Source organism: Galleria mellonella, unplaced genomic scaffold, assembly GCF_026898425.1.
Source record: "Galleria mellonella isolate WM207_F2 unplaced genomic scaffold, CSIRO_AGI_GalMel_v1 utg515, whole genome shotgun sequence".
Lineage (NCBI taxonomy): Eukaryota > Metazoa > Arthropoda > Insecta > Lepidoptera > Pyralidae > Galleria > Galleria mellonella.
Genome location: NW_026442107.1, coordinates 2,051,635 through 2,077,140, shown reverse-complemented (window position 1 = coordinate 2,077,140; position 25,506 = coordinate 2,051,635). Strand labels below are relative to the sequence as shown.

The window sequence follows — 25,506 nt, the reverse complement described above, 5'->3', positions numbered from 1 at the left end:
AGCGTATATGAAAAGATTAATGAATATGAAAGAAGCGAAAGAGGTCTGTTTAAATCGAAGCATTTGGCGTAACATTGTATCCACCTACCCTAATGAGACACAGGCGTGATAAATATGTACGTATATGAAAGTGTAAAGGCAAAGTATGTGGTGTTTTAACATATTTTTTGTTTGAAATTTGACAAATAACGGAAACCAGTTTTAATTATACTACTCTTGACATCTATGGTATTTATAGATATTCCATTTCTGTGTTTATTACTTAAAATATCTACCTACCTACAGGTACCAAAAGTAGTCGGCATATACCCTATTATTTGCCTATTATTAGTAAATGGAACCAGGTGCACAATTTTAAAATATAAACTCAGTTATATAGGTTTTAAATGTTGATAAACAAAATTTTGGATGTTGATATCTTAAGGACGGAGTATACTCCGTCCTTATATCAACATCCACTATCCTAGGTATACTAGAGTTGCCATCTGAAAAAAATAAAACAGCAAATCAGTAAACACAACTATTAGAATAGAAAATATAAAGCTGATTCAGAAATTAAAAATTTAAATGCAGACTTTAAAAGATTCCTAATACAAAATCCTGACTATGCATCTTGCAATTAGTTTGTGGTCGCTAATAAATACTGTGAATCAGTATTTGTGGCAAATTTTTTATTATGTAAAAGCCAATTAACCAACGATCAACAATATTTTTTGTTACTGCCTCTGCTTTATTTAACTAGAAAAGTAATATCAATATTTTCGACGATTATTTAACGTCAACGAAGTGATTGATAATTTCTAATATATCAATCAACTAGAGTATCACGGACACCTTTCAAACGAGGACAAAGCCCGAGAAATGCGGGCAGATGGCAACTCTAAGTATACCTATAAAAAAGATATTATGCTAAAATTTGTAGTCGGATTATTATTAGATAAATGTTCTTGTAAATTAGATGGAGTATATGAATGATTTTAATATTAGTAAAAATGTGATAAATGGGTGATGTCAATGTTATATACGATGATGTAGAACTATCTATCAGAATAAACATAAAATATCGTGGAATTAATTTCTATATACAGGGTGAGATCGATATCGTAGCATCCTTTTCAGGCAGTGTTCTACCATTAAATTAGAATAAAATTAATCAATTAAAAGTACCAAAAAATTTTAGCCTCCCATATTAACAGCTGCATGCACCATCTTTAAGGGAAGGTCGAAAATATTTTGTCGTTTATCAACCCATATTTCTTTGGGAAAAAAATATTAAAACACATCTTTAAAAGGATCCTAATGTTTCCAATTTTACCCTATAGTTATTACATGTTTGTTGTAGAGAAATATTATTTTAAAAGAGCGTCGTGGTCTAATAATTTTTTCAAAAGACCTCAATGGTCAATGTTTCGATTCTATATACAAAAAATTTTATCTATTTATGCCCCATTAATTCTCTGGTGATGGTAAATACTGTTAATAAATTTAATTACTCCATGAGACAACAGTACTATGCTTAGCCAACAAGCATTGAATTGCAATGGCAATAAGAAACAATTATTTATTTATTTATTCACTTAAATACACCTAGACAGTGTAAATGGCGGGCTTAACACCATATGGCTAGACAGATATAATAGAAAATATAATTGACTCTGCAACATAATAAGCAAACAGACAAAAAAAACAATACATAATTATATACATAACATAATAATATTAAATATATAATTATACATTTATGTCAATTGATTGATCGATTGCATTTATGGACCCTGTAGACCCATACTATTCCTGTATTCACTCAGAGCAATGTGGCTAGGTATCGTAGTATTATGAAAAAAACTCTCAAAAATGTAGACATAAATGCACGGATACAAATATTTATATTATACGAGAATTAAACCCGTAAACATCAGACGGAGACTCAATAAATTAAGAAGGACCTTCCAAGGTGCATCAAAGAGCTCAAATGTTAACGGATGCAAAAAGTTATACAGATGGATTAAGACTATTCTATATAGGAGTCTATGGGAGAAGCCTATGTTCTATGTTATTATAATGTGAACGAAGTTATCTCTAATTGACACTGCCAGTTTTCTTATCATTGAAAATGTATAATTTTTATACCATTTCATTACTTGTAATACCAAATATTTAGCAAATATTAGACAAAGTAAAATCAGAAAAAAAAATACTATTCATAAATTTATCTTTGTTTAGTTAACAAACTGATTTAGATAGATAAAAAAAAAATTAACTCATTTACGCAAAAAAACACCTACTCAAATATTTTACCATCTACCAGAGTATACCTTCTGATCTGTACTATGCCTACAGATACTACTGTAATACTGATGTCTATATATACATAAATATATTAAGTAACTAGATTTTAAACGGAATCTCATATTGAACGTTCTACTCAAAGAGCGAAATGTAAGACAAAAAGTGATGTATAAATATCTAGTTGTTTCTAGTGTTACAAAATAAGATTGTATCGTTTTATCTGTTTAACGTCTATTCGATACCAGAAAAGAAGTGCCATCCAATTATTTGGTTATCTTTCTAGATTTTAATAATATAAAACTGTAATATTTTGCGATGCAAGAGAATTGAAACCTTATTTAAGTGTTAATACAAGTTTTATCTTCAATGTAAATAAGATGTAGTGAAAAAAATACAAATAGGTAGGTGCATTAGATGTTACTTCTGATATACGCGTATTTACTACCCGTGACCTGGAGGTCTATCACAAAAACTAATTCCGAAATTTCGAACCCGAATTTCGTGCGTACGATGAAACAAGTTTCATAGTCTTCGAACGATCAAAATCGTACCATTTTGTCAGCACTTTTTCATAACTTTAACACCAAGTTTTTTTTTATATCAGCTCGAAAATTTCGGAAAAATTTTGGTGGTAGATAGGCTGGTAAACGATTTTAAATAATTAGGTACCCTGCTTGATTTCTCTATTGTTATAAATGTGTGTAGAAAGAATCGTTAGATATTTGACGATACAGATATTAAACTTATTATGCTGAAGTTGTTGGCTGCAGTTCCTTGGAGAAACGTATTATTAAATTAAAAAGTTACCATTTTAATTGTGTCTTTACACAAATGTTAAATAACAATTTTTTTTAAGAGACATCTAAGAGGAAGTTCTTCATGTATCTACTTTACGCAACATCTTTGCTAATTCAAAACCGATTTTGATCATTGTCTTTGCAATCGATTTATCATCATCTTGATTCATGGTTGGTACATATATTTATCATCGTTTACCAGTCATGTGTCATTATAATAGAATAGAGTATGTTACAGATATACCGTAAGAATAAATTCATTTATTTTTATGTGTGCGGTGTGGACTGCCGTACGGTGAGCGTGGACTGTAGGGGCGTTGGTTCAGGCTGGAGTGAAACACAGGGATTACTATTCTGAAGCCTCCGGTACCGTCTGAAGGAGTATTTTTTCTTCTTGTCCTATTTCTTCTCGAGTGTAGTGCGTCGCTGCCCGGAAGCGAATGCCGCTCGACGAGAGGCGGCCTATCTTTATACCCGCCCGCTCGCATGATAACGTTTCCAACTCGCGTTAGCGATCTGTGCGAGCGGGACGGGGCGAGAATGAACGAGACGCGTGTCTCTTCAGATCGGTACTCTATAGCGTCTATTTATTGCAATTTACAATTTCTTAATTCTATTTATTGTTACAATTTCTATTTCTATTCGTAGGTAATAATGACAACACACAAAGAAATACTTTATTTAACTTACACTATCTTAAATCTATGCAAATCTATATAAAATAACAGAATACAAAACGATTAACTAGGACTTAACAACTATAAATTACGATATATACAAATAATGTCGCGAACATTATGGTTGTGACTAATATTTCTGTACTATGTATGCTGTGTTGTATGTACACAGAACTATGATTTCTAAGTTTTTTTTTTTTTGTCAAAGGAAGATAATGAAATGGTAATCTCACCTGCGCATACAATATACGCTGGCGAGTCACCAGTGAGCGATAATAGGTGAGAATAAAAAAACAGTTCAGTTAGCCCATTGTGATGAATACACCTGGAATTCAGACCGATGGTTTCCAGCGGGGGGACCACGGAGAGGTCAACCTGACTGGGTATATTGCTAGCAATTTCGACTAGTATTCTGTATTTTTAACAATTTCCAAGCAGCTGTACTTACAAGGTTGTTTTGGTTTAAATAATAGGTTATAGTAGTACAATTACTGGGTATATAAGCGTAAGATAAGCTTAGTCCTAAGGAATGACAAAGCAAAAAGGATACCGCGAGTATCAAAGTATAATCCATATCCACGTGCTGTTCATATTATCATATTTACTTATACTTTCCATCGGGTAAACCATCGGCTTATTTGCCATAAAATATAAATATATCCATGTACCGTGGGCAAATACTCCATAATATGATAACGATATTTTTGGAGTTAATTAAAACAATTTAATGAAAAAGTAGCAAGTAGTTACCAGTCCTGTGTATTAACTACATCACAGTACTACTGGATTAGCTTATATGTATCGATAGAATATGTACCGATATTATGGAACGGAATATGTAAATCTACCAAAGAAGAAGAACCAAACTGATAGTTCATAAGAAGATCTATTTAATAATAAACAATGGATTTGCGGTTTATAAGTTAAATAATATAATGAAAGAAATACTATTAATATATATAAGGTATGTATTTTAATTGTTATTTTGGTGTCCAGTTTTCATAAATCTATATACGAACAGATATTTAATAAAATTGAAGTATTGTTTTAATTTGAGGAATAAAAGAAAAACAATGTGAATATTAATTTACTGTGGACATATACATTAAATAACATTAAAAACTGATATTTTTGTGTAGAATATTGAAGTAGCTAAAATATCATATTATTTTACTGACTACGAGGTCACTTTTAAATTTTAAATAGCATCCCCCTTACTTACAAATGCTAATAAATATTGTCGGTCACTAAATAATGTGTAGTCTTTTTATATGGATTTGACATTTAATGTCAAATTTATAAATTAATCATTAATTAACGTAAGTAGGCTAATTTTTCTAAGTAAGGGGGATTGACAAATAAACAATTAGTCAAAATAGATTACATACAAAAATTCATTTACTTACATAATCATGTCATACAGTTGTGTATGTGACATCAATATAAAAAAGCACAAACTTTTTTTTACGTATAAAATTAAACATCTAAAATTTCTTCGTATGTAAATAAATTAACTTTTTAACATACTTTGTTAAATTTCTGTTTATCATTATTAAAGAAGTACAATTTGTATAAATTTAAATACCTCTAACAATGAATTAAAGATTACTTAAAATTATAATGTTCAATATTTGTAAAGACGTTGGGATTCATAGGCCTATTCATTACTGCACTAACACATCTCGTTTCCACTAAAATGTGATATTCAAAACAAAAGTAAAACAATTATAAAAATATATTTAATAATGTAGCCGGAGTTGTATAATTAAATGATACTGAACATATAAATATAATCAATGTTGACTGTTCCAAAAACAGATGAGAACATTATACCTATACAATTTAGGAGTTTACTCTGTTATTTTCTCTGAAGTTTAAATAAATGTCTGTTCAGAATTGTGTTCTTATTTCGTTACGTAAATTCAACCATATTATTATATGCAACATATTTACAATAACTTGGGTTGTTGCTTTAAAGCAGTGATATCTAAAAATTTGGGTAAATCAGTTACTGGTGGCGATTTAGCTGGTAAATCTGGTGTACCTGGAAAGAAAGTATACAAAATTAATAGTTCACTTCTCTTTCTTGTGGTCGCGACACAGTTTTGTAAAGTATGAATTCAAGTCAATTATAACATCTTCTTATGGTCACGAAGTAAGTACGAGTATATGGGGGCGTTCATGTATTACGTAAAGCAATTTGGAGAGGAGTCTTATAAAACATTACATTACGATTCTTTACAGGAACGGGAGAGAGCTACTAACAACGCGTTAAGTAACATTATTTTTTTATTTACATAAAAAGCTAGGAAAATATATGTTGCCGACCCATTTATGTTTTAATGATGAATCTCTATCTCTCAAATGTACTGTATGTCTTTTTAATTTTATTTTCATTGTCATTATTCATTACTGTTTCTTGACTTTCAGGTAAAAATGGTCGCTTGGGTGTTGGGGAGGGAGAATTAAAAATTTTCTAAAAGTGTGAAAGGGAAGGGGAGTGTGATACGAGCATGATAAAACTGAAAATTTGGTGTTTATTCTCTACTAAATTAACTGGGTAATTGAAACATTAACATGTCTTCTTGGTGAACTTCATACAATCTCTAGAAGAAACCTTGGTTGGAATTCATTCAACTATCTAAGTACTTTTGCAACTAGTAGTTGTATACTATAGTATAAAATAATACATGACAAATGTATACCTTGAATAAATATAAATGAAATAAAATAAATGAATACCTTGCAATAATTTATGTCTCTCCATATAATTCCTTGTAGCAAAAGACATGTCAATTGGTACAGTAGATTTAGCCACTGGAATAGGCTGTTGAGATGCCAATGGTTGGGCTCTACCTTTCAGGTACTTAGCTGCAAGCTGGTTCATCTTCAAACTTGTATCAGTAGAGGTAGCATAAATATGTGGTTGATGTATAACAAGTGGATCATCGCCAAATTTCACTCTAAATTTGACAAAATTATTTATATATTAAATAATAAAACTAGTAAAGTCAAGAGGTAACAAATAAATTTAATTTCACATTTATAAAATTAGTAACAATTTCAGATTAAAATATAAATATCAAATAATATATAAATATATAACTTTACCTCTTTGTCACACTAACATTCGTTTTGTCAATTTGCATCTGTACACATTGTTGTCTTGTGTTTCTATACATTGCACTAGCAGAAGATGGCATGTCTGAATCTTGCAACATTCCATTTACATGTGTCTGTTAAAGAATGGAAGATAGATTAGTAGAGTAGCTTATTGCTTTTTTTGTGTAATTTAGAATTGCAAATTATTTCTACACATTGCAGAAGAGGGCATGTTCGAAACTTGCAACATTCCATTTACATGTGTGTGTTAAAGAATGGAATATAGTTTATATAGATTAGTAGAATAGCTTATTTTTTTTTTTTGTGCAACTTTTAATTGCAAACTAGATGACAGTCCACTTAAAGAAAAGTACTAATCATCATCTATAGATATGAACAGGACTATGAAAATCACAGAATACACTGTAACTCCTAGGTTTCCCTCAGGTGTTGCCATTCCTGAGAACTGATATTTTATACCTCCATATCTTGTCATTTCACTGGCATATTCCATTCCTTCAAACCAAAACACTGCAAGTTCATTTATACAACTGATATTAATATTAGTTACAAAATTAACATGGCAAAGTCTGAAATGTTTAATTTTATGCAAAAGGCCTTTCTGAAAGAATCGTATATACATAAAAATATAAAAATACATTTTCCTTTTTTTTAACTAGTTAAACACTTGTATTTTATTTTTTATGAATATTCTCCTCTATATGTGCATAGACTATATAGAGATATATTTCTGACAAAATATTCTTATATTTACCATTACTTTATTATAATATGTCCATCCTACATTGGATTGGTCATTGCTGCCACAATCAGAACTGTAAAAAAATTTACAATTGTTAAATTTTTTTTATAATAATTTGATAAACATTTCAGAATCTAATAATATGATAAAAGTTAAATATGTAATAAGATAATAAACTCACTCGCTATAATCCCTTATATCCAAATATAAAGATTGTTCAGGAGACATGAGAGGGGTGATTTCATTATCAACATGGATATTGTGCAAACTTAAATCATTCAATGTTTTTTCCTCTACACCTTGTTCAGAGAGCCCATTTAATGCATTTTTATACTGCAAATCATCTCTTTCAACCTGTACTGTCTTGGAAATGGGAGCTATGCCCTCTAAAAAGTTTTGATTCACAGGTTGTGATTTTGAAATTACTTCTTTAACACTTATCTGTGACCTATTGCATTGTATTTGGGCATTTTCACTTTTTTGTTTCACAACCTCTTTATTGATTACAGTGGAAGTTCTCACCATTTCAAAACTTGTCATAACTCCAATTGATATTTTATGTTGTTCACAATCAACAGTTTCAAGAGCAATATGTTCAGATGAACAACTTTCAATTGGAGAATTTGGTGTTTTGTTCATAGAAATAAACCTGTCAACTTTCTCTTGAAGCAGCTGTAATTGCTCATTCTGTAGTTTAATTATTTTGAACAAATCTGATACAGTTGGCTCTCTCTTTTCTTTCAAATTAACAGGTTTCTCTACCTCCATACTCTTAGCATTATTGTCACATTCATACTTTTCTATAGCCCAGGTTTTTTTATTAACCATATTTAGAGGAGTATGTCTTGAATTTTCTTGACTATTACAACTGTATGTTACTTGTTGATTCAAAGGAACATAATGACTGCAATGAGTACATCTAGTAGGAGAATAAGATTGAACTATACAAGCACAAAGCTGGGGTGTTTTTGAATGTCTCATTGTTTGACATTGGTTGGTTATGATCTTGTGAGACTGTTGTTGCATAGAGCACATATTATTTTTTGAAATTTTAATACAATGATGACAACTACAATCATGACCCACATCAGTATTAGCAGTAGTAGTAGTATCAACAAAAGATTTCATACATACATTATTTACATGATCCTTAAATGGAATTTGATTAAAAAGACTAGGCTTTATTAATTCCATTTTTCTAGCTATAGGATTATTTTCTTTATCTAAACTTAACCTGTTGAATTGCTTTTGCAAAGAATTTGTATGATTTATTTTAGCCACATTGCCACGTTTTATAAAAAAACTGTTGTCCTCATTAATTATGTTCGAAGAAGTTTTCATATTAGTATTTTCTACAGATGATAAAACTTTTAACATGTTTTCTGGTAAAATACTTTGCCTCTTGTCATTATTATTAGTAGCAATAGGTACATATTGGCATGGCTTCCTAGGCTCATGATTAGAAGCATCAAGCATACTCAATTCCAAATCATTTGAAGGTAACGACCACTGTCCCTCACAGATTTTATAGTTTTCTACAGGAGTCTTCTGTATATGAGGATAGGGCATACTATTACTATTTTCAAACCTTTCCAATGGGTCCAGACTATAAGGTAATAATTTTGGATAATTATAAAAACCAACAGTTGTAACGTTTGTACGTTTTTCAATAAACGGGCGTGGAGAATGGCATTCAGATTCATTCATGGTTGTGTTTCCAAAGATTTTTACAGGACTTTCAAAGCGTACTTTCTTCATGAAGAAGTTATTTTTTCTTATTATTTATCTTTTCAATAATTAGGTAATGAAACTGTCTGGTCACATATTAACAAGCCTAATTAATCTTGTATGGACATGGTATATATTACATTTACTATTAACTATTCTCTATACCATATACCAATATCAAGTAATATATCCAGTATCTCAAAAACAACAACAAAAACACTTTAGTTTCAATTATATTATATAAATACGATACAAAATATGAAACCAAACATTCAAACTTTAACAAACTTTTTAATTTTGAATGAAATGTCATACTGACATTTGATAGTCGTTCCCATTTTGGTTTCCATAGACATACGACTATATCATAGATTAAGCAAGATATTGAAAAATTTGTAAAAGAAAATATATAAATTTCGATAAACATTATCAGTATTTGCGATTCACCCCGGCTTTGCATAGATAATAATAAGCTATATACGAGAATCACCTTCCTGTTTAAAATATTAATATAAATCTTAGAGTGAGATATATAGGGGAAAAAACCCATCTATCATACATTAAGGATAGCAACTCTTTCTATAGTATTGATATATTTTGCTTACTTTCCTCTTTCTACGTACATACACTTTAAACATTTTTTTTTATTGCCATCGTTACCAACTAAAATATGTTTTGCGTAATTTTAAGTAAAAAATACAGTATACCAATATAGGTACCGCCATGAAAAATTCAGGTGTTAAAAATTTTTTTCTTTAGTCGTACGGTTAGTGATTATAAAAAAAAATGTATTGAAATTCGTTAATAAAATAAACGGCTTAGCTGACCCCATATGCGAATATAAGATAAGATAATATAATAAAAGTTTATGATTGGGTAATAAAATTAAGGAAATCATAATAATTATATCTGGCAACCCTGCTTATTCCCGTCTTCAGGCGATATTAGATAAATGTTTTTGATTTATTTGAATATAAACATTATTTATTTTCTATCATAATCACCAATACAAGATTTGCTTTTATTTTTAAAAATGAATAAACAATTACTGCAGACTTTTAATCCATTACTCTCATATTGTCGTTTTAAAGGTTACAAAGCCCCTGGTGGGATCCGATATCCTGGTGGTATAGTTTATTATCCCAGGTACTGTTCGTCGCATATGTCATTCATATCTTCAGGCCAGACTCCTTATAAAAATAAATTATATTATATTTCATATATTCCAAATTAGTATCTTAACCTATCATTCAATTTCAGGAATCCAGAAACTTACAAGGATCCTGAAATTACTCCATCAAAGTTATTCAGAGTTGAAAGAATTAAGTCTGCAAAAAATTTTCCGCACTGGGACAAGAAGATCCTGGAAGAACTGAAGATTCTTGAAGGGGTAATAAGTCTTTGATTCATATCAGCTGTTAATTGTCCTTTGTTGAACATAGACCTCCCCTTAAGAGGTTTGGCAAAAGTTGCCACGCATAGTGGGCAGGTTGGCAACTGCAATTAGGCTTTGCTAATGTTTCAAGAGGAATACTGCTGCCCATGTCTTTAGCTTTAAATTCCCTTAGATGTTTCTTAATACACCTATGGGAAAGTAAGGTAGATAGCCTATTCTATACCAGGACCACTACTGTTTGATTAATGGCATAATTTTAATTAGTACAGGACAGATTTTAACCACTCAGTGTTTGTATAACAAAAAAAGTCAAATTTTTAACAGTAGCCAATTAAGTTTAATAAACGAATCCCTTGTATATCTGTCATTAAATGTCTTGACAATAAATTACCTAAATATAAATTTTAAATCTGCTTAACCTTTTTTCCAGACCGGTGTAGCAATTGTAAAGAATATTCCTGAAAATAATATGAGGCTATGGAAAGTGAAACACCTAATCAAAGTAACACCTATTACATTTCCTTATGGAGAACCAACTGAAGCAGACATTAATTATACAGTATTAAAGGAAAATGGACAATGTGTTGTTACCAAGAAACTTGAACCACAAAACAGTCAAATAGAAGCATTAGATAAATTTGATAATGATATTAGGAAAATGGACTCCACTACCATTAAGAGGGACTCCAGGCAAAAATGGGTAGATGGATATACTGGAGGATTTTAATTTATGTAAAACAATAATAGTTGATAGAATAAATTATGTTTATTATTCATCTTTTCATTTGATCATGAATGGTGTTTAAAATATTAGACATATTAAAATTCAAGTTACAAATATTTCTGTTATTATACCTTCATTAATATCAGCTATTTACTGTCCACTGCTGAATATAGGCCTTTACCTTTGGAAGGTTTTAGTAGTTAGATTTTTTAAAAGAGATGCTGCTGCCCATTTGTCAACCATTAAGTTCCCTTAGTCACTTCTTATAACATTCATGTGAAAGAAAGAGAGGCAGCATTATACTTCATCTTATTGTTATATAAATATGCCTTAATATTTAGTTGTAATAATTTTCCAATACAAATCATTGAAATTTTAAAGTTAAGACTTCCACAATTTTTTTCAAAACATGAAAATACAATATACTAGAAATCATATCTTTTATATTTAATACTATACTTTTAAAATGTGAAATCTACAAAAAATCAGCAATTTAAACATGTATTTAATAGACAATTTATGTTGAGAATTGTTTCCAAGTTAAACACAATTTCAAATTAACTATGTTTTATTGACTAAATATTAAATAGTGTAACAATATGTTTCTTCTAATCGTTATCCTTAGGATTATAAACACCTTTTTTGTTTAATAAATAGTTGAAGTGTTCTGGTGTTTTAAAATAATTTTCCAAAATTATTGCATGTTTATTTCCAATATCAAATCTTGCATCACCCCATGATACTACTATTGTAGGATTCAATTTCTTGAAATCATTTAGATGGAATTGATGTTTTTTAACAGAGTTGAAAAAATTTCCTCTAAAAACAGCTAAGTAATTATCCCCATCTTGATACATTCTCACTACATACTTAGCTAAAAGCATTTTCACAGCTGCATGAAATAAGACAAATGCTCCAACATAAACTAGACACTCTATAGGACTATCTGCAATGACCACATCTTCGCCTAGTATAACTGGATTATTCAAATTTTGTAAATCGAACTCAAATGCGGCGTAATATAAACCTCCACAGGCAACAGTACTTGTAGAAAATGTTAGATATACAGTTAAATAGTTGAGGGCCTTTTCCATAGGTGCTTTATATATTAAGTGCCATCGTTTAGATACACCATCAGATTCCCTCCACTTGTCTTGTGTTTCTAAGAATTTAAAAGGATGTTGTCCAATATATTTTGCGATTGGTACTCGATATGGCCAGTGATATATTGACTTAAACAACCGCATACAATTCATCTTTCAAGACTTTGTAAACAATAATTCAATATGTTTAGTTATTTTCTTGAATAAATATAGATGGATTAAAATAAAATAATGCCCTAAAGAACATTTGTTTATATTTCTAGGTTATTTTAAAAGGTATGTAATATATTTTTTTTTATTCTAAATTCGACAGATGACAGCCGACAGTTGATTTTTTAGTACGTTTGTTCTGTTATGGAACAGGCTAAGGTCGGAAACCATGCTGCCTAGTCTTCAGTATGATAATTTGTCTGGGAATTTTGAAGACAGTTGAACTGAGCTGTTACAGTTTGTTAGGTTCAAAGCTCCAAGTCTATGAAAGGGAGGGGGGAGAAGAAGGAATTGTTAGTAATGGTGATTAGTACCCCCATTACTAGCAATATATCCTGACAGGTCGACCTCCTCGTGGTTCCCCCTAAAAACCATCGTGATTGATTTATTGTTAGATTCGTCACGGTGGAGTAACTGACCTGCTTCATCTTTACCTATCATCCCTCACTGGTGCCCCGCCAGTGTATAGCGATAGCGCAGGCGGGATTACCATTCCATTATCATCTATTAAAAAAAAAGTTTATGGAGGGTAGAGGTAGATAAGGAGAACCACCTGTGTATATGAAAAATTGACCATCAAAAGGCGTTAAATTAGGGTGGCGCTAGGTGGATAATTTTTAAAAGTACGTAGTAAGTAAGCAAAAATAGCAAAGCTTTCTTTTTTTTTAGCGTATTTTTCAAAAGAAAAATAAAAAAAAACAACGTAATGTATATTATGAATGTGTAATGTTGTCTATACATATATCCTCGCCATCTGATTACGTCAGTTAAGTCGTCATGTATGGGATTTAAATATTAAAAATGGTTTACAAAACACATTCTGTCTATACATATAATAAAATTGTAGAGATAGAATGTCTGTACATAGAAAAAAGAAACACTAAAAACCGAGTCAGGGAGATGTTAGAAGTGGAATAGAACATATCCATATTATTATTTAATTTTTGTTTCTATGTCTGTTTGTACGGGCTAATATCCGAAACTATTGGACCTTACATCCCCTGTCAACATTTTTGATACTTTTAATCACGGAAAATTAAAGAGTTCCCGTGGGATAGTACGAAACTGTATATAAACTATAGTAACTTATACAGCTTCGTACACAACCTACTTAAGTAAAGTCAGTTTGACCTAAGGCAAAAAGTGAGAACGACACATCATTTATTAATTTTAATCTAGTATTCCCAGACATAGTTCACAACAATAAGGAAGTTAAAAATGTTAATCGAAGGAATAACAAATACCACGCGGACAAAGTCGTGGGCATCAATTAGTGTTAAATAAAAGTAAACTTTTAAACATAAAAATTAAGCTTTTAATTATGTATTAATCTTGTTGCATTCTAGATGCTTCTCTAGCGCCATTCTATGCCAATTTGAAACTGTTATTTTACAGATTACAGCTGGATACTTTTGCTGCTGTTCTTTTATAATATTTATTCATTTATTTTATTTATTCATTCATTATTTATTTATTTATTTATATGTGTACATGGCGGACTTAATGCTAAAAGCATTCTCTCCCAGTCATCCATAGTAATATGAAAAAGTTCTCCTTATCCATAGGCGTATTTTTTTTTTACAACACAAGGGGCAAACAAGCTTGTGGCTCACCTGATGGTAAGTGACTACCGCCGTCCATGATCATCCAAAACACCAGCGGCATTGCAGGTGCTGCCGACCTTTTAAAAAGGAATATACTCTTTTCTTGAAGGTTATGTTGTCGTATCGGTTCGGAAATACTGCTGCTGGAAGTAAATTCCAAAGAATGGTTGTGCGTGGAAGAAAGTGCCTTGAAAAACGCATGGTGAAAAACCAGCATTTATCCAGATGTTTGGGATGAAATTTTAGTTTATAGTGGGTTGTACAGTGGTGAAAATCAGGAGCTGGTATCAATCCGAACAATCACTCAGGGCACTTCCTATGATAACTTCGGTAAAAGATGTACAGAGATGTAACATCTCTACGCAGTTTCAGTGGGTCGAGTCGAATAGTAAGGCGCTAAACATCAATTATTCGAGCCGCTCAACTTTGAATGTGGCTTAACGGAAAGAGCTGGTACTGTATAAAAACCAGAGGGAGACTGTACAAAAGTCGTTTGCTTCGGCACCTCTGTCCCATTCGTGTTTCTACCGTGAACAGTTGTGTTTGCATGGTTGTGTTTCTGTTTGAAGTTTCTGTGGGATATGGCAATTAATTTACAGGATACAGAGGAATAACACCCCAGTCATCAGAAATGGCAACGCACGGGGGGTATCATAAGCGAAACAGTATACTCTGTTATGTCCATGGTACTGCTCATGTCTATATGCGAAAGTTACCTTTCTCCATCAGGTGGGCCGTCCACGTAGAATGGCAACTAAGTTACATTATAAAAAAAATATAAAAATAAAAAGAATTATGTGAGAAGTGCAGTTACTGTCCTTACTTTCTAATTTTGTGTTGTGTATGTTATCCAGGCCTGTACCGGTAACATTTTGTCACCAGCTATGTTATAAATATATATACGTGTATGAAACAAATAACAAATTCTTTGTATAAGCTCCGTAAACAGACTATACTTGAGCTAAGCACAGTATTTTTATATAGATTCTATCCAGAGATGTTTATAACAAAAACATTTTCTATTGTCATATTTATTACAACAAAATGTTTAACACAAAGTTTATATTAAATAATAGCTCTACTTATAGGTAATATTTAAAATAATACACATAAATTAACATTATTTTTTGTGAAAAAATAACAAATAATATAAAAATATTTAAGCATTTACAACATTATTATATAAATATCACACACTGGAAAACTCATAGCAGAAAGAAACCTTTGCTTTTCTTGGGTAATTTCCATCTAGTCATTTCTTTACAATAAAATTTATTTCTGCCTCTAATGATTAGTAAATTTGTTTATCACTTGTTCAGGGAAACAAACGAAAAACAAATTTATCGACAGATATGTTGTCAATATCGAAAGCAAGAGACAAAACAAGACAGCTATGTCCAACATCCTATTTATTTTTACATGCATACGGTAACAAAAACTTGTCCATCCATAGATTCTTTTTCTACTAATTAAAAGTAGATAGTGTTAAATCATTAATAACAGAAAATAAAATAAATACATCAGTGTAGTAGAATGGCCTTTTAGATATTCCATAACGGAAGCATTAATAATCCATCACAATCTTTAAATACGGTTTTATAGATATACATACAAAATGTATATAAGGAATGCTTATGTTTTGTTAACTTATGTTAAAAAATATGCTTAAATGTCAAATTAGAGCCTATACCTATTGAAATATTCTATTGAGATCTGTTAATATGCTAAATTACATTTTAGTAAATATAACTGCAAATTGCTTTTTTTTTTGTTATAACTAGTCTGGCCATAAATCATCAACATCATCATTTCAGCCATTATACGCCCATTGCTGGACATAAGCCTCCCCCATAGACTGCCACTACGACTCTCTGCAACGCATTTCAGGTCGTCACTCCATCTAGTGGGCGTCGTTGTCACTTATCAAGACTGCGTTTACACGTACGTGGTAACCACTCATCTTCCCTATCGGTTGTCGGTTCTTCGAGCTATATGACCAGCCCATTACCATTTCAGCTTATTTATCCTTCGGCTATGTCGGTAATTATGGTCCTTTTGCGGATATTCTCGTTTCGAATTCTATCACGCAAAGACACTGCGAGCATATCCCTATTCATAACCCGCTGAGTAACTTGTAGTTTTTGCATACATACATTGTGGATCAATCAAAACTCCTGTCCCGATACGCAGGTGAAAGGAACAGAAATATCTTCTTTACCGATGAAAACATTTTCACGATTGAAGAACACTACAATAAGCAAAATGATAAAGTGTACGCTCACAGTTCTAAAGAAGCTGCTCAAGTGGTCGGAAAGGTACAACATGGTCACCATCCTGCGTCAGTGATGTTTTGGTGGAGCGTGTCTTATCAAGGAGTCACAAAACTACATTTTTGTGAAAAAGGAGTGAAAACTTCAGCCAAAGTGTATCAAGATACAGTTTTGGATTGTGTTGTGAAACCTCACAGCAATACACTTTTTAAAAATATACTGTAAACTTTCCAGTAAGACTCTGCACCTGAAACTTGCGCTTTAAAACCAACGTTCCGGACTTTGTAAGAGCTGAAGACTGGCCCTCTAGCCCAGACCTCAACCCATTAAACTTCAAATTATGGTTAGTTTTAGAGTAGTCTCTTAAAAAAATCTTCAAAGCAAGCAGTGCCGAAATTTCTCTTGAAAACAGTGCGTAAATCCATAGATCCCTTGCCAGACAGATTAAAGGTCTGTACAAAAGCCAAAGGTGGCCATTTAGAATAGAATATTTTTATTTTTTTGTTAAGACTTTAATAAATATGTAGGTAATATGTATGTAATACTATACATATGTATTTTAGTAATATTACATTACTTCATAAAAAAACTTAATTTTCATTTGTAAGAGAATTTATGGCTGGACTAGGTAAATAAACATTATATATTATTAGATAGCCCAGAAAAACAGGATCAATCGATTGATTTTAATTTATATCTACTTGATAACCTAACTTTGATTTGAATGTTAATTTGCTGTATTTCTTAATTTCCCCTTAGTATACTTCATGGAATTTTTCGATTCCTCATACTTTGAAAATAAGTAGTGAACAAATAAATCATCTTTACGTGAATCTATATTGTCATCGTTTTTTCGTTTGTCCAAATTAATTGAATAGTTTGAAATATTATTGCTCGAATTATACGATATGCTAGAGAGGCTGGCGTCGACGGAATCTTTGGTGGTTCTCCTAATAATATTATTACTCTTATTCTCTGACAATGATACGTTCATAGGTGATTTAACTTCTTTGTTAGATTTCTTTCTAATGCTTTCGGGTAATGCGTCCGACTTCAGCTTCATTAAAGAGGTGTTTACGACAGAACATTCAATTTGCATTAGCGTCACATGGTCTTTAGTCAGAGAATCTGAAAAAAAAAATATGTTGTATCTCTTTTATACTCTGTGTTAAGTAGCGGCCCGCCTCGGCTTCGCACGGATAGTAGTGCTATTTACTACCCGTGCGAAGCCGAGACGGGCGGGCGGTGTAAAAGATGTAAGCATATATGCTATAGTAGCATATACGCTTACATCTTTTACACTTGCGTCCTTACGCAACAAGCTAGTTTTAACGATAGCTAAGGAGCTATTCTAAAAAAATATCGCATCGCGAATTTTTTCGTAGACTTATAAAAGAGAAAAGATCCCGCCATACATTATACATATTTGTTATATATCAAACAGATTAGGCATTATTTTTATTCAGTAGTTTTTTCAAAGCATCGCGAATATACGAACAGAGAGACACGGCGGGGGATTTTGTTTTATAATATGAAGTGATATTAAAATAGTATAGATACCATTTGCTCCTATCCTCATATACAGTGGTGGTCATATAATTAGAAACACTTCTTATAAATAAACTATAACTTAAACATACAAATGTTCGTAAAAAATACACACATTCAATAACTAATAATCATGCAATAATATAGCCATTCAAATAGAAAACTCATTAAATGCGTAAAATATAAAACATATCTTACTTTTAATTACAAAATGAGTCTTACACAAGTAGGAGTTTATTTTCTGTTACTGACCGCTTGTACGCCTAATAAGAAACATTTGAAAAAAGCATCCATAGCTCGTTCTTTTTTTGAAATTGATGAATAAAATTTCTTTCTTGGCTTTTTCTATTATTTTGGCGGCAATTACAAATTTCCCTATTCTAGGAATTCCCCTAGAAAAATGTATGAAATTGATTCAATCAATACCACGTCTTGCAGTGCTGTTATTGAAAATAAAGGATACGCCACTAAATATTAATTTTAACTATTAGTAGACTGTGGATAGTAGCTATTTAGTAAATTATAATACTAATTACTAATACTTAAAAAATATTGTTTTTTATACTTTTTTATTGTTTCTAATTAGTTGACGATTATTATTCATACCTTAAAACTGATTTAAATATTTATCCATAACGTAATATTAAAACTGCATTTGTGTAGTGGGATTTATATTGTTTTTCTAATAAATGATAAATCGTTGAACATATTGTTGTTCTATATATTATTTAATTTCAAAATAAAAATGATTGCGGTGAAGTATCTTACATAATGTCAAGGACTGTTGGTAGTGTTTTTAATTATTCGACCACCACTGTATATTGTTTGCCGGCCTGGATGACTATTTTTTTTTACACACATAATCACAATGTACTCTTCAGCCTTAGTTAGTTAGTCAATTAGACCAAATTATGTTCAAAACTACTTGTTAGATTACTACTCGTTTAAAACGAATATTTATGTCTATAATACACTCACCATTCCCACTCCTTGCAGGTAATATTAACGCCATTTTAGGCGGCCTTGTAGTATTGTGTGACACGGCTGGCAATAATAAATGTTCTCCTTTCCCAACCCCTACAACATAAAATGTGTCGTCCCTTCTTTGTAAAGCTTCTAAAAATGCATTCCACTCACTCAGGTCGTCCATATTGAAGGCATCAACAGACTTCCTTATCGCTTTGTGATACAATCTACTGTAATCCATGACAGAATCGTCAGGGAAATCAATATCCCTAATTCTTCTCAATCGACGTAGACGTGATTTCTCTCTTACATTCCTAGCTTGATTCCTATTTGTGAAATCAACAAACGTGCCGTCTATGTTTAATTTATGAAACATCTTATATGTTTCCAGGAATCCATCTGAAAACAATGTCAATAAACAATCTTTGCGGATCTGTATATTAAAACATTATTAATGTTGTCCTTTTTTTATTTATTTTCTCTAAATTTTCTTTGTTCTTAATCTTTATTATAGGTTTATCTGTATTATTTTCTAATACATTTTTTTGCCATTCTAAGTTGTATAAAAAAAATGTGTGTAAACAATGCAATTATACTTATTATCGTAATGATTTCGATTTATCATTTCTTGTTCTTTGGTATGTTTGATTACATAAAGAACTGTGTAAAATATGTATAACAACGATTTAAACTGTGTGCTGTCTAAACATCAGTGTTAACTCTTATAATGTAGGTAGAGTTACTTACCATTGCTTTTTTCATTCATATATGCTTCCCTTTTTTTCCTCGGCGCATTAAATGTCCAATTCAGTGTTTTGCCTCCTTTTATCCAACGGTTTAGTTCTCTAGCTATCCTAATGCTTTCAGTTTGATTAATACTAACATCATTTAAATTCGTTACGTTTTGACAATCTGTCCCATAAGTACCGTTTAAAATATTGTCGTTGTCTGCAAGCAAATTTATATTATAATAGTCAGCAAAAGTTGTAAATTAACAACTTAGGTAAGTATCTAAGGGGAAGGGAGGAGGGAAAGGAGGCCACTCCAAGCGAAGTTTCACAAAGGAATGTTTGAAAAAAAAAACATGTATATACTTTAATACATACATGCCTTTCTTATGGGGCCAAACCCACACTGGAAAATCTTAAATATGTCAATGTACTATAGTCGTGTGGCCAGCATATATTAGGCCACCCGTTACTGTAACGTGGCTGACGCAAGAGGCTATTAAGGGAGCTTAACGATCGTGGATGTACAGCAGCGTCCCTCTTTAAATCACCAAAGCCTGACTGCGGTTGCCAATGCACCTGGCAAGCGTGGCAACTACTGGCCAAACCTCCCAGGGAGGGCCTATGTTCAGCAGTGGATGGATAACAGCAAATATGATGTATAATATGTTTTGTAATATATCGGATTTCTACCTCAGTGGAACATATAATCTTATTCTTAAATCCCTGTATATTTATGATAAAAAACTAATTACATTTACATACCTGAAGAAACATCATTTGAATTATCCACCGACCATAGCAAATGCCGCGTACTTCTCTCTGGACTAGTCGGACCAATAATTGGTTTTGAATTCCACCTATAATAATTTAAATTAATAAAGATCTAATAACCGCTATTTTAAATTTAACAAATAAGTAAGAAAGAAATTTAATAGAATAGAATAAGAATATTTTTTTATTTAAATATACTTGATAGATAATAAGTTAAAATTCACAATACATAACTAATTATTCTAAACATACCCAAGAAAGTTCCAATTTAATGAAATCATGAAAACCATAGCAAATATAAGAGCTATATTTTTCTTTGGCAATAATATGGGCGCGTCGATTCTCGGTATCTGTGAAAAATATTTTAATTAGTCATTAGTAGTTGCAGGAACTGTACTTGGGAAGAATTGTATGTATTTATAGTTGTTTTGTTGCATTGCGTTGTTGTTGCGTGTGCATAATGTTGCGCAAAACAATGATATATATATATAGTTACTAGCAGGAAAGCGGAGTCGTATTACAGAGACGTAAACGAAGCGTGTCTGAGGTAAACACTCAGACTAACTCTCTACGTTTAACACGCACAGCAAAGCGCTTTTATAGCATTACAAACGACCAAAAATCAAATTGTTGCATTTGTTTAGATTTAAACATTATGGCTGTGAGTAAATATCTTTTGATGTGCATTATCGTATTATAATTATGTTATTTATTGGCTTTATTCACGTATTAAATTCGGGGATACTTGACTAGTTTCGAGTTTAATAGGAGCTCCTATTCTATTTACGAGCGCAGTATACGGTTACGTGCGAATAGCATACATATTTAATATTTAACAATAGCAAATCGTTACCACGTTACGTATGTATCTCCGCGTATCTACTTATAATCTGCTCTGCATAGGCTTTATTGCTGATCATTTCAAAAGGCCATTAAAAAAATAATTATTAGTTACTGCCCTCTACAGACTACTACAGACATTAACCCCTCATCATTTATTGATCTTGAGAACTGTAATTCTAGGTATAAAGATAACTTACTTTTCGAGTCTTGTTATTCATTTCTAGTTGGTCCCTCAGTTGTTCGTTTTCCATTCGGAGCCGTAAAATCTCTTGCTGTGCGAGTGTCAATTGATGTTCCAGTGCTGTCACATATTCTTTTTTCTTCTGACGTGACTGGCTCGCTGCCTCCCTTTTAAAATATATTAAATTTACTCTGTTCCTTAGCGATTTTATTTATGCAATTTGTAAACTTTATTACAGAAAAATATTATACATTTAAGGCTATAATTTTATTTAAAACTTACCGATTTTTAATCATTCTTTGTTGTTTCTTCACAGCTCTTATTTCAGCTTCAGTTAGCTTTGACATGTCTATATTAAGTTTATTAGTATCAGATAGTGATGGTAACCCATTTTGTACTGTTGCTGTAGGAGATATTTCTTGTTTAATTACTACTGGTTTTGGACTTATCACAACATTACTTCTAGGCGGTGACACCTTTAACATAAATAATAAATGGCTTTATTGTATGTGTATAGAAAAATTTGTACAAAAGTTTTGAGTACTTCTGTTCCACTAGGAACTAATCAAGGAGCTGTGCTTACATCGCTGCTTTTTGGTATGAAGACATAACACTTTAGACTTGAGTTTCTAATTCTTTTTTTTTTTTGGCCTAAATGTAAATAAACAGGCAATGTATTAATAAATACTAACCTGAATTTGGTAACTGGGACTGTTTAATTTGTTCTGAGATAGTGGTGATATGGCAATTTTCCCTCCATTTGTAATCTCAGTCGGTATCACAACAGATGATTTTTTCATTAGTATATTTGGTTTCTTAACCATACCAAATACTTCTTTTGGGTCCACAACCAATTTTATTTGTTCATTTAGTAACATTACTTGTTGGTTACCCTTTACTATATTATTTGAAGAGTTTTCATTGACTACATTGAAGTAAGCATTTTGAAGATAATTATTTCCTGAAAAAACAAAATAAGCTCACAAATATTAAAATCTATACTAGGAACATAAAGCAGAAGTGTGTAATTAGTCAGATTCAAAAATTATTTTTTTTATTTAAATGCTCTTTTTTTGGGAAAGGTTCAAAGCTATTTAACATCACAATGGAGTCATTAAACGAAGCCGGGGTTAATATAAGTTGTAGATACTTACCATTTACCAAAGGTACAGAACTAGTTGATTTTATATCTGGGATATTTAATGGTACATCAAAATTATCATTTTCCTGTTTAACGCCCTGTAAATTATGTATTTATTTTATTCCAGGAAGATTAACGATATAATATAACACAGCTCTAAATATTTAATACTATATTATTTTATTTACGATTATACTGCAAAACTAGATCTGAAATATTGTCAATAATAGATAAACAAAGAGACATGAAATTACTTCACCATTAATGACAACTCAGAGGTGTTTATATAGTAATTTATTTTTAATATTAGCAAAGGGCTTGTTTTGTACATTATGTCAGTAAACAGGAAACAAGAAGGGATATTAAAAAAAATGGTAAGGATGGTAGTATTAGTGATAGTTATAGTTTGATATTATTATGAGAAAGAAAGCTGAGGAGTTGTAGATTAGATTGTTTTAATTTTTTATCCATTATTCTAAAGAATGTTTTGCAAAGTATTAAAAGAATCCCTAGAATAAATATATAAATTTGCCTATTTCTAATACTTTAACAATACCTTGATGACTCCATTTTCAATTGCCATAAAAGGTCCATCTCTCTCTACAGGAGAAGACTTAAGTATAGTACCTTTAGGCAATCTATCATATGGGGTATCTGCCGGCAAACACAAAATATTAAAACTTGAATTCTAGTTTAATATTACAATACCTTAAAAACAAAAAAATAAACTTGCAATTACCTGTTTTCTGAAGAAATAATTCAACATCTTCTAATTTTAAATGATTTGGAGGCTCTTCATCAAAACTGGACATCCAATCGTATGGTGATTGTGATGACTGACGTGCAGATGGTGAAATGGAACCACTGTAACATAAATTTTAAAATATATAAATATATATATAATAAATGAAATGGTATGCTTGCAAGCAATGTTGACTTATTCTGATGAGGTACCACTAAGAAATGATATGTGAGGATGAAGTCAAATTAGTTACACCAACAGTTTAAATCCCTGTAACTAACAGTCTCTTCATTATTTATTTATTAAAACCCCACCTTAGGCATACTTATATAAGTTTACTTTGTATAACTCATAGTTTAATAGGTGTCTCAACCTGAGTACATAACATTTAGATTTGACAACTAAGAAATAGGAAATGATAACAGAACAAAAGATGGAGTACTTGGAGAGAATGATTGATAAGCTATATACCAGGATTGCTCTTAGATAGAAATGGAAGATATTGTAACTTATATTGTTAACACTAATAAAATTTTAATAATGTAATTCTAAATAAAGCCTTATTTAATTTTTACATTACATTGATAGGTGACACAAAACAAATCCTATTGTAAAATTGTAAGATTTTTGGCCCCCAATCTTTTTTTATAAGAGAAGGAATTTTATCTATTATTACTACATTAATAGACGGTTTGATGTAGTGTTTTACTCAGATTATTAATCTGTGATGAAAGATGTCATGCCAGAATTATCACAGATAGTTTTATTCTAAATTTATTTACATATTACTTACTTTTTGGAATCATCTTCACTTCCAGAATCTGAAGTACTGCTCTCAGCAGGAGAGGACTTGATGCTAGGGGCTGGTGATGTCAATGATACTAAAACAGGTGCTGCATCAGCTAGTATTTCACTAGGTGATGCATCAGCTGCATCTAACAGTGACGACCAATGGTAATCATTTAATTCTTCTACAAAATCATCTACAAAAAAATTAAAACAGCATATACATTTTTTTATAGTAGCTATCATGCAATTACAATAGTTGTCTGGTTTTCAAATTAAGAAACCTTGTGTTATAAGATACCAGACAAATAACAGCTAAGAGCACATTCCAAAACACGCAGACTAATATAAAAGTTTGTTTCCTAAATTCCCAATCAAAAACCAACTTTGAGACCTCATTTACATCAAGTAACATGTTTACCACTGTGTTACCACCATTTCATTATATTTGTCGTCATTTTATTATTTTTCTAATTATTTTTTATATTATAAAAAAGAATGCAAACTCCAAATATAACATTGATTAATTGTTAGGCGGAGAGAGGATTGCAAGATTAAGATTATAAAATGGAAATAGTATTTAAATATTTTAATAACCATTATTAGAATTAATTAAAAATACTAATTTACGACAGAAACTGAAAAGATAGTATGTGCAAGTTAGACGAAAAATGATAAGATAAATTATTAAAGTACAATTTCATCGAAACAGTTTATATTGCATTTTTTTTTATCTATTTGATAATTTTATTATTATTATTAAATGTTATTAATCGGAAGAGTTTATTTAATCTATCATAAAATATAAGGTAATAGAAAAGATTCTCCTCTGGCCTTGCACATGTAAGCATTGTTTTCAGTCACCGGAATAAAGTAGCGAGAATAACTTTGTTTTAGTACATTATATTTACCGTACAAACAGTCTTTGTTGTCAAGTAAAATATCCGTATCCATCGGAATAATTATGACAAATCCATTTAAAAATTAATAATAGTTGTTTTTTTTTTAATTTATTTATTTAGATTTAGAATAAGAGACACCGAAACCATGCACCAAAACAATCGCGTTGTCCTTAAATGTCAAATTAACTGTCAAAAGTTGAAACAATATGTCAATCGGATTCATCTGTACCAC

The 25,506-nt window shown here is 31.0% G+C and overlaps 4 protein-coding genes across 4 annotated transcripts; 1 reads left to right on the top strand and 3 right to left on the bottom strand.

Annotated features, from left to right (window-relative positions):
• Positions 1–4,719: 4,719 nt before the first annotated feature.
• Positions 4,720–9,658, bottom strand: LOC113522754 (uncharacterized). The gene is made up of 5 exons (XM_026908561.3): positions 7,810–9,658; positions 7,641–7,701; positions 6,875–6,999; positions 6,506–6,726; positions 4,720–5,807 (listed from the first exon to the last, which is right to left on the bottom strand). Exons 1-5 carry the CDS (start codon positions 9,384–9,386, stop codon positions 5,713–5,715), a joined length of 2,079 nt encoding a protein of 692 aa, XP_026764362.2. The 5' UTR covers positions 9,387–9,658; the 3' UTR covers positions 4,720–5,712.
• A 606-nt stretch (positions 9,659–10,264) lies between these two features.
• Positions 10,265–11,528, top strand: LOC113522793 (39S ribosomal protein L30, mitochondrial). The gene is made up of 3 exons (XM_026908607.3): positions 10,265–10,502; positions 10,617–10,746; positions 11,183–11,528. Exons 1-3 carry the CDS (start codon positions 10,390–10,392, stop codon positions 11,477–11,479), a joined length of 540 nt encoding a protein of 179 aa, XP_026764408.1. The 5' UTR covers positions 10,265–10,389; the 3' UTR covers positions 11,480–11,528.
• Positions 11,529–12,026: 498 nt separating this feature from the next.
• Positions 12,027–12,905, bottom strand: LOC113522791 (uncharacterized). Its single transcript, XM_026908606.3, has one exon. The coding sequence runs from the start codon at positions 12,730–12,732 to the stop codon at positions 12,085–12,087; it is 648 nt and encodes a 215-aa protein (XP_026764407.1). The 5' UTR covers positions 12,733–12,905; the 3' UTR covers positions 12,027–12,084.
• Positions 12,906–15,529: 2,624 nt separating this feature from the next.
• LOC113522705 (cyclic AMP-dependent transcription factor ATF-6 alpha) lies at positions 15,530–25,437 on the bottom strand. Its single transcript, XM_026908487.3, has 13 exons — positions 25,284–25,437; positions 24,380–24,569; positions 23,584–23,708; positions 23,401–23,498; positions 22,858–22,942; positions 22,396–22,664; positions 21,986–22,179; positions 21,720–21,870; positions 20,932–21,029; positions 20,671–20,765; positions 19,925–20,125; positions 19,190–19,576; positions 15,530–17,791 (listed from the first exon to the last, which is right to left on the bottom strand). Exons 1-13 carry the CDS (start codon positions 25,324–25,326, stop codon positions 17,391–17,393), a joined length of 2,337 nt encoding a protein of 778 aa, XP_026764288.2. The 5' UTR covers positions 25,327–25,437; the 3' UTR covers positions 15,530–17,390.
• Between the last annotated feature and the right edge of the window lie 69 nt (positions 25,438–25,506).

What these genes read in the sequence shown, in the direction of transcription:
- LOC113522754 (XM_026908561.3), bottom strand. Translation starts at nt 9,386, where the DNA reads ATGAAGAAAGTACGCTTTGAAAGTCCTGTAAAAATCTTTGGAAACACA. An exon ending in GATATAAGGGATTATAGCGA is followed by an intron (nt 7,702 to 7,809) that starts GTGAGTTTATTA and finishes ATTTTTTTACAG; the next exon opens with TTCTGATTGTGGCAGCAATG. An exon ending in CATATTATAATAAAGTAATG is followed by an intron (nt 7,000 to 7,640) that starts GTAAATATAAGA and finishes ATTCTTTAACAG; the next exon opens with ACACATGTAAATGGAATGTT.
- LOC113522793 (XM_026908607.3), top strand. Translation starts at nt 10,390, where the DNA reads ATGAATAAACAATTACTGCAGACTTTTAATCCATTACTCTCATATTGT. An exon ending in GGTATAGTTTATTATCCCAG is followed by an intron (nt 10,503 to 10,616) that starts GTACTGTTCGTC and finishes ATTCAATTTCAG; the next exon opens with GAATCCAGAAACTTACAAGG. An exon ending in AACTGAAGATTCTTGAAGGG is followed by an intron (nt 10,747 to 11,182) that starts GTAATAAGTCTT and finishes CCTTTTTTCCAG; the next exon opens with ACCGGTGTAGCAATTGTAAA.
- LOC113522791 (XM_026908606.3), bottom strand. Translation starts at nt 12,732, where the DNA reads ATGAATTGTATGCGGTTGTTTAAGTCAATATATCACTGGCCATATCGA.
- LOC113522705 (XM_026908487.3), bottom strand. Translation starts at nt 25,326, where the DNA reads ATGGATACGGATATTTTACTTGACAACAAAGACTGTTTGTACG. An exon ending in GTCCCAGTTACCAAATTCAG is followed by an intron (nt 22,180 to 22,395) that starts GTTAGTATTTAT and finishes TTTATGTTAAAG; the next exon opens with GTGTCACCGCCTAGAAGTAA. An exon ending in TATGAATGAAAAAAGCAATG is followed by an intron (nt 19,577 to 19,924) that starts GTAAGTAACTCT and finishes CATTGTTTTCAG; the next exon opens with ATGGATTCCTGGAAACATAT.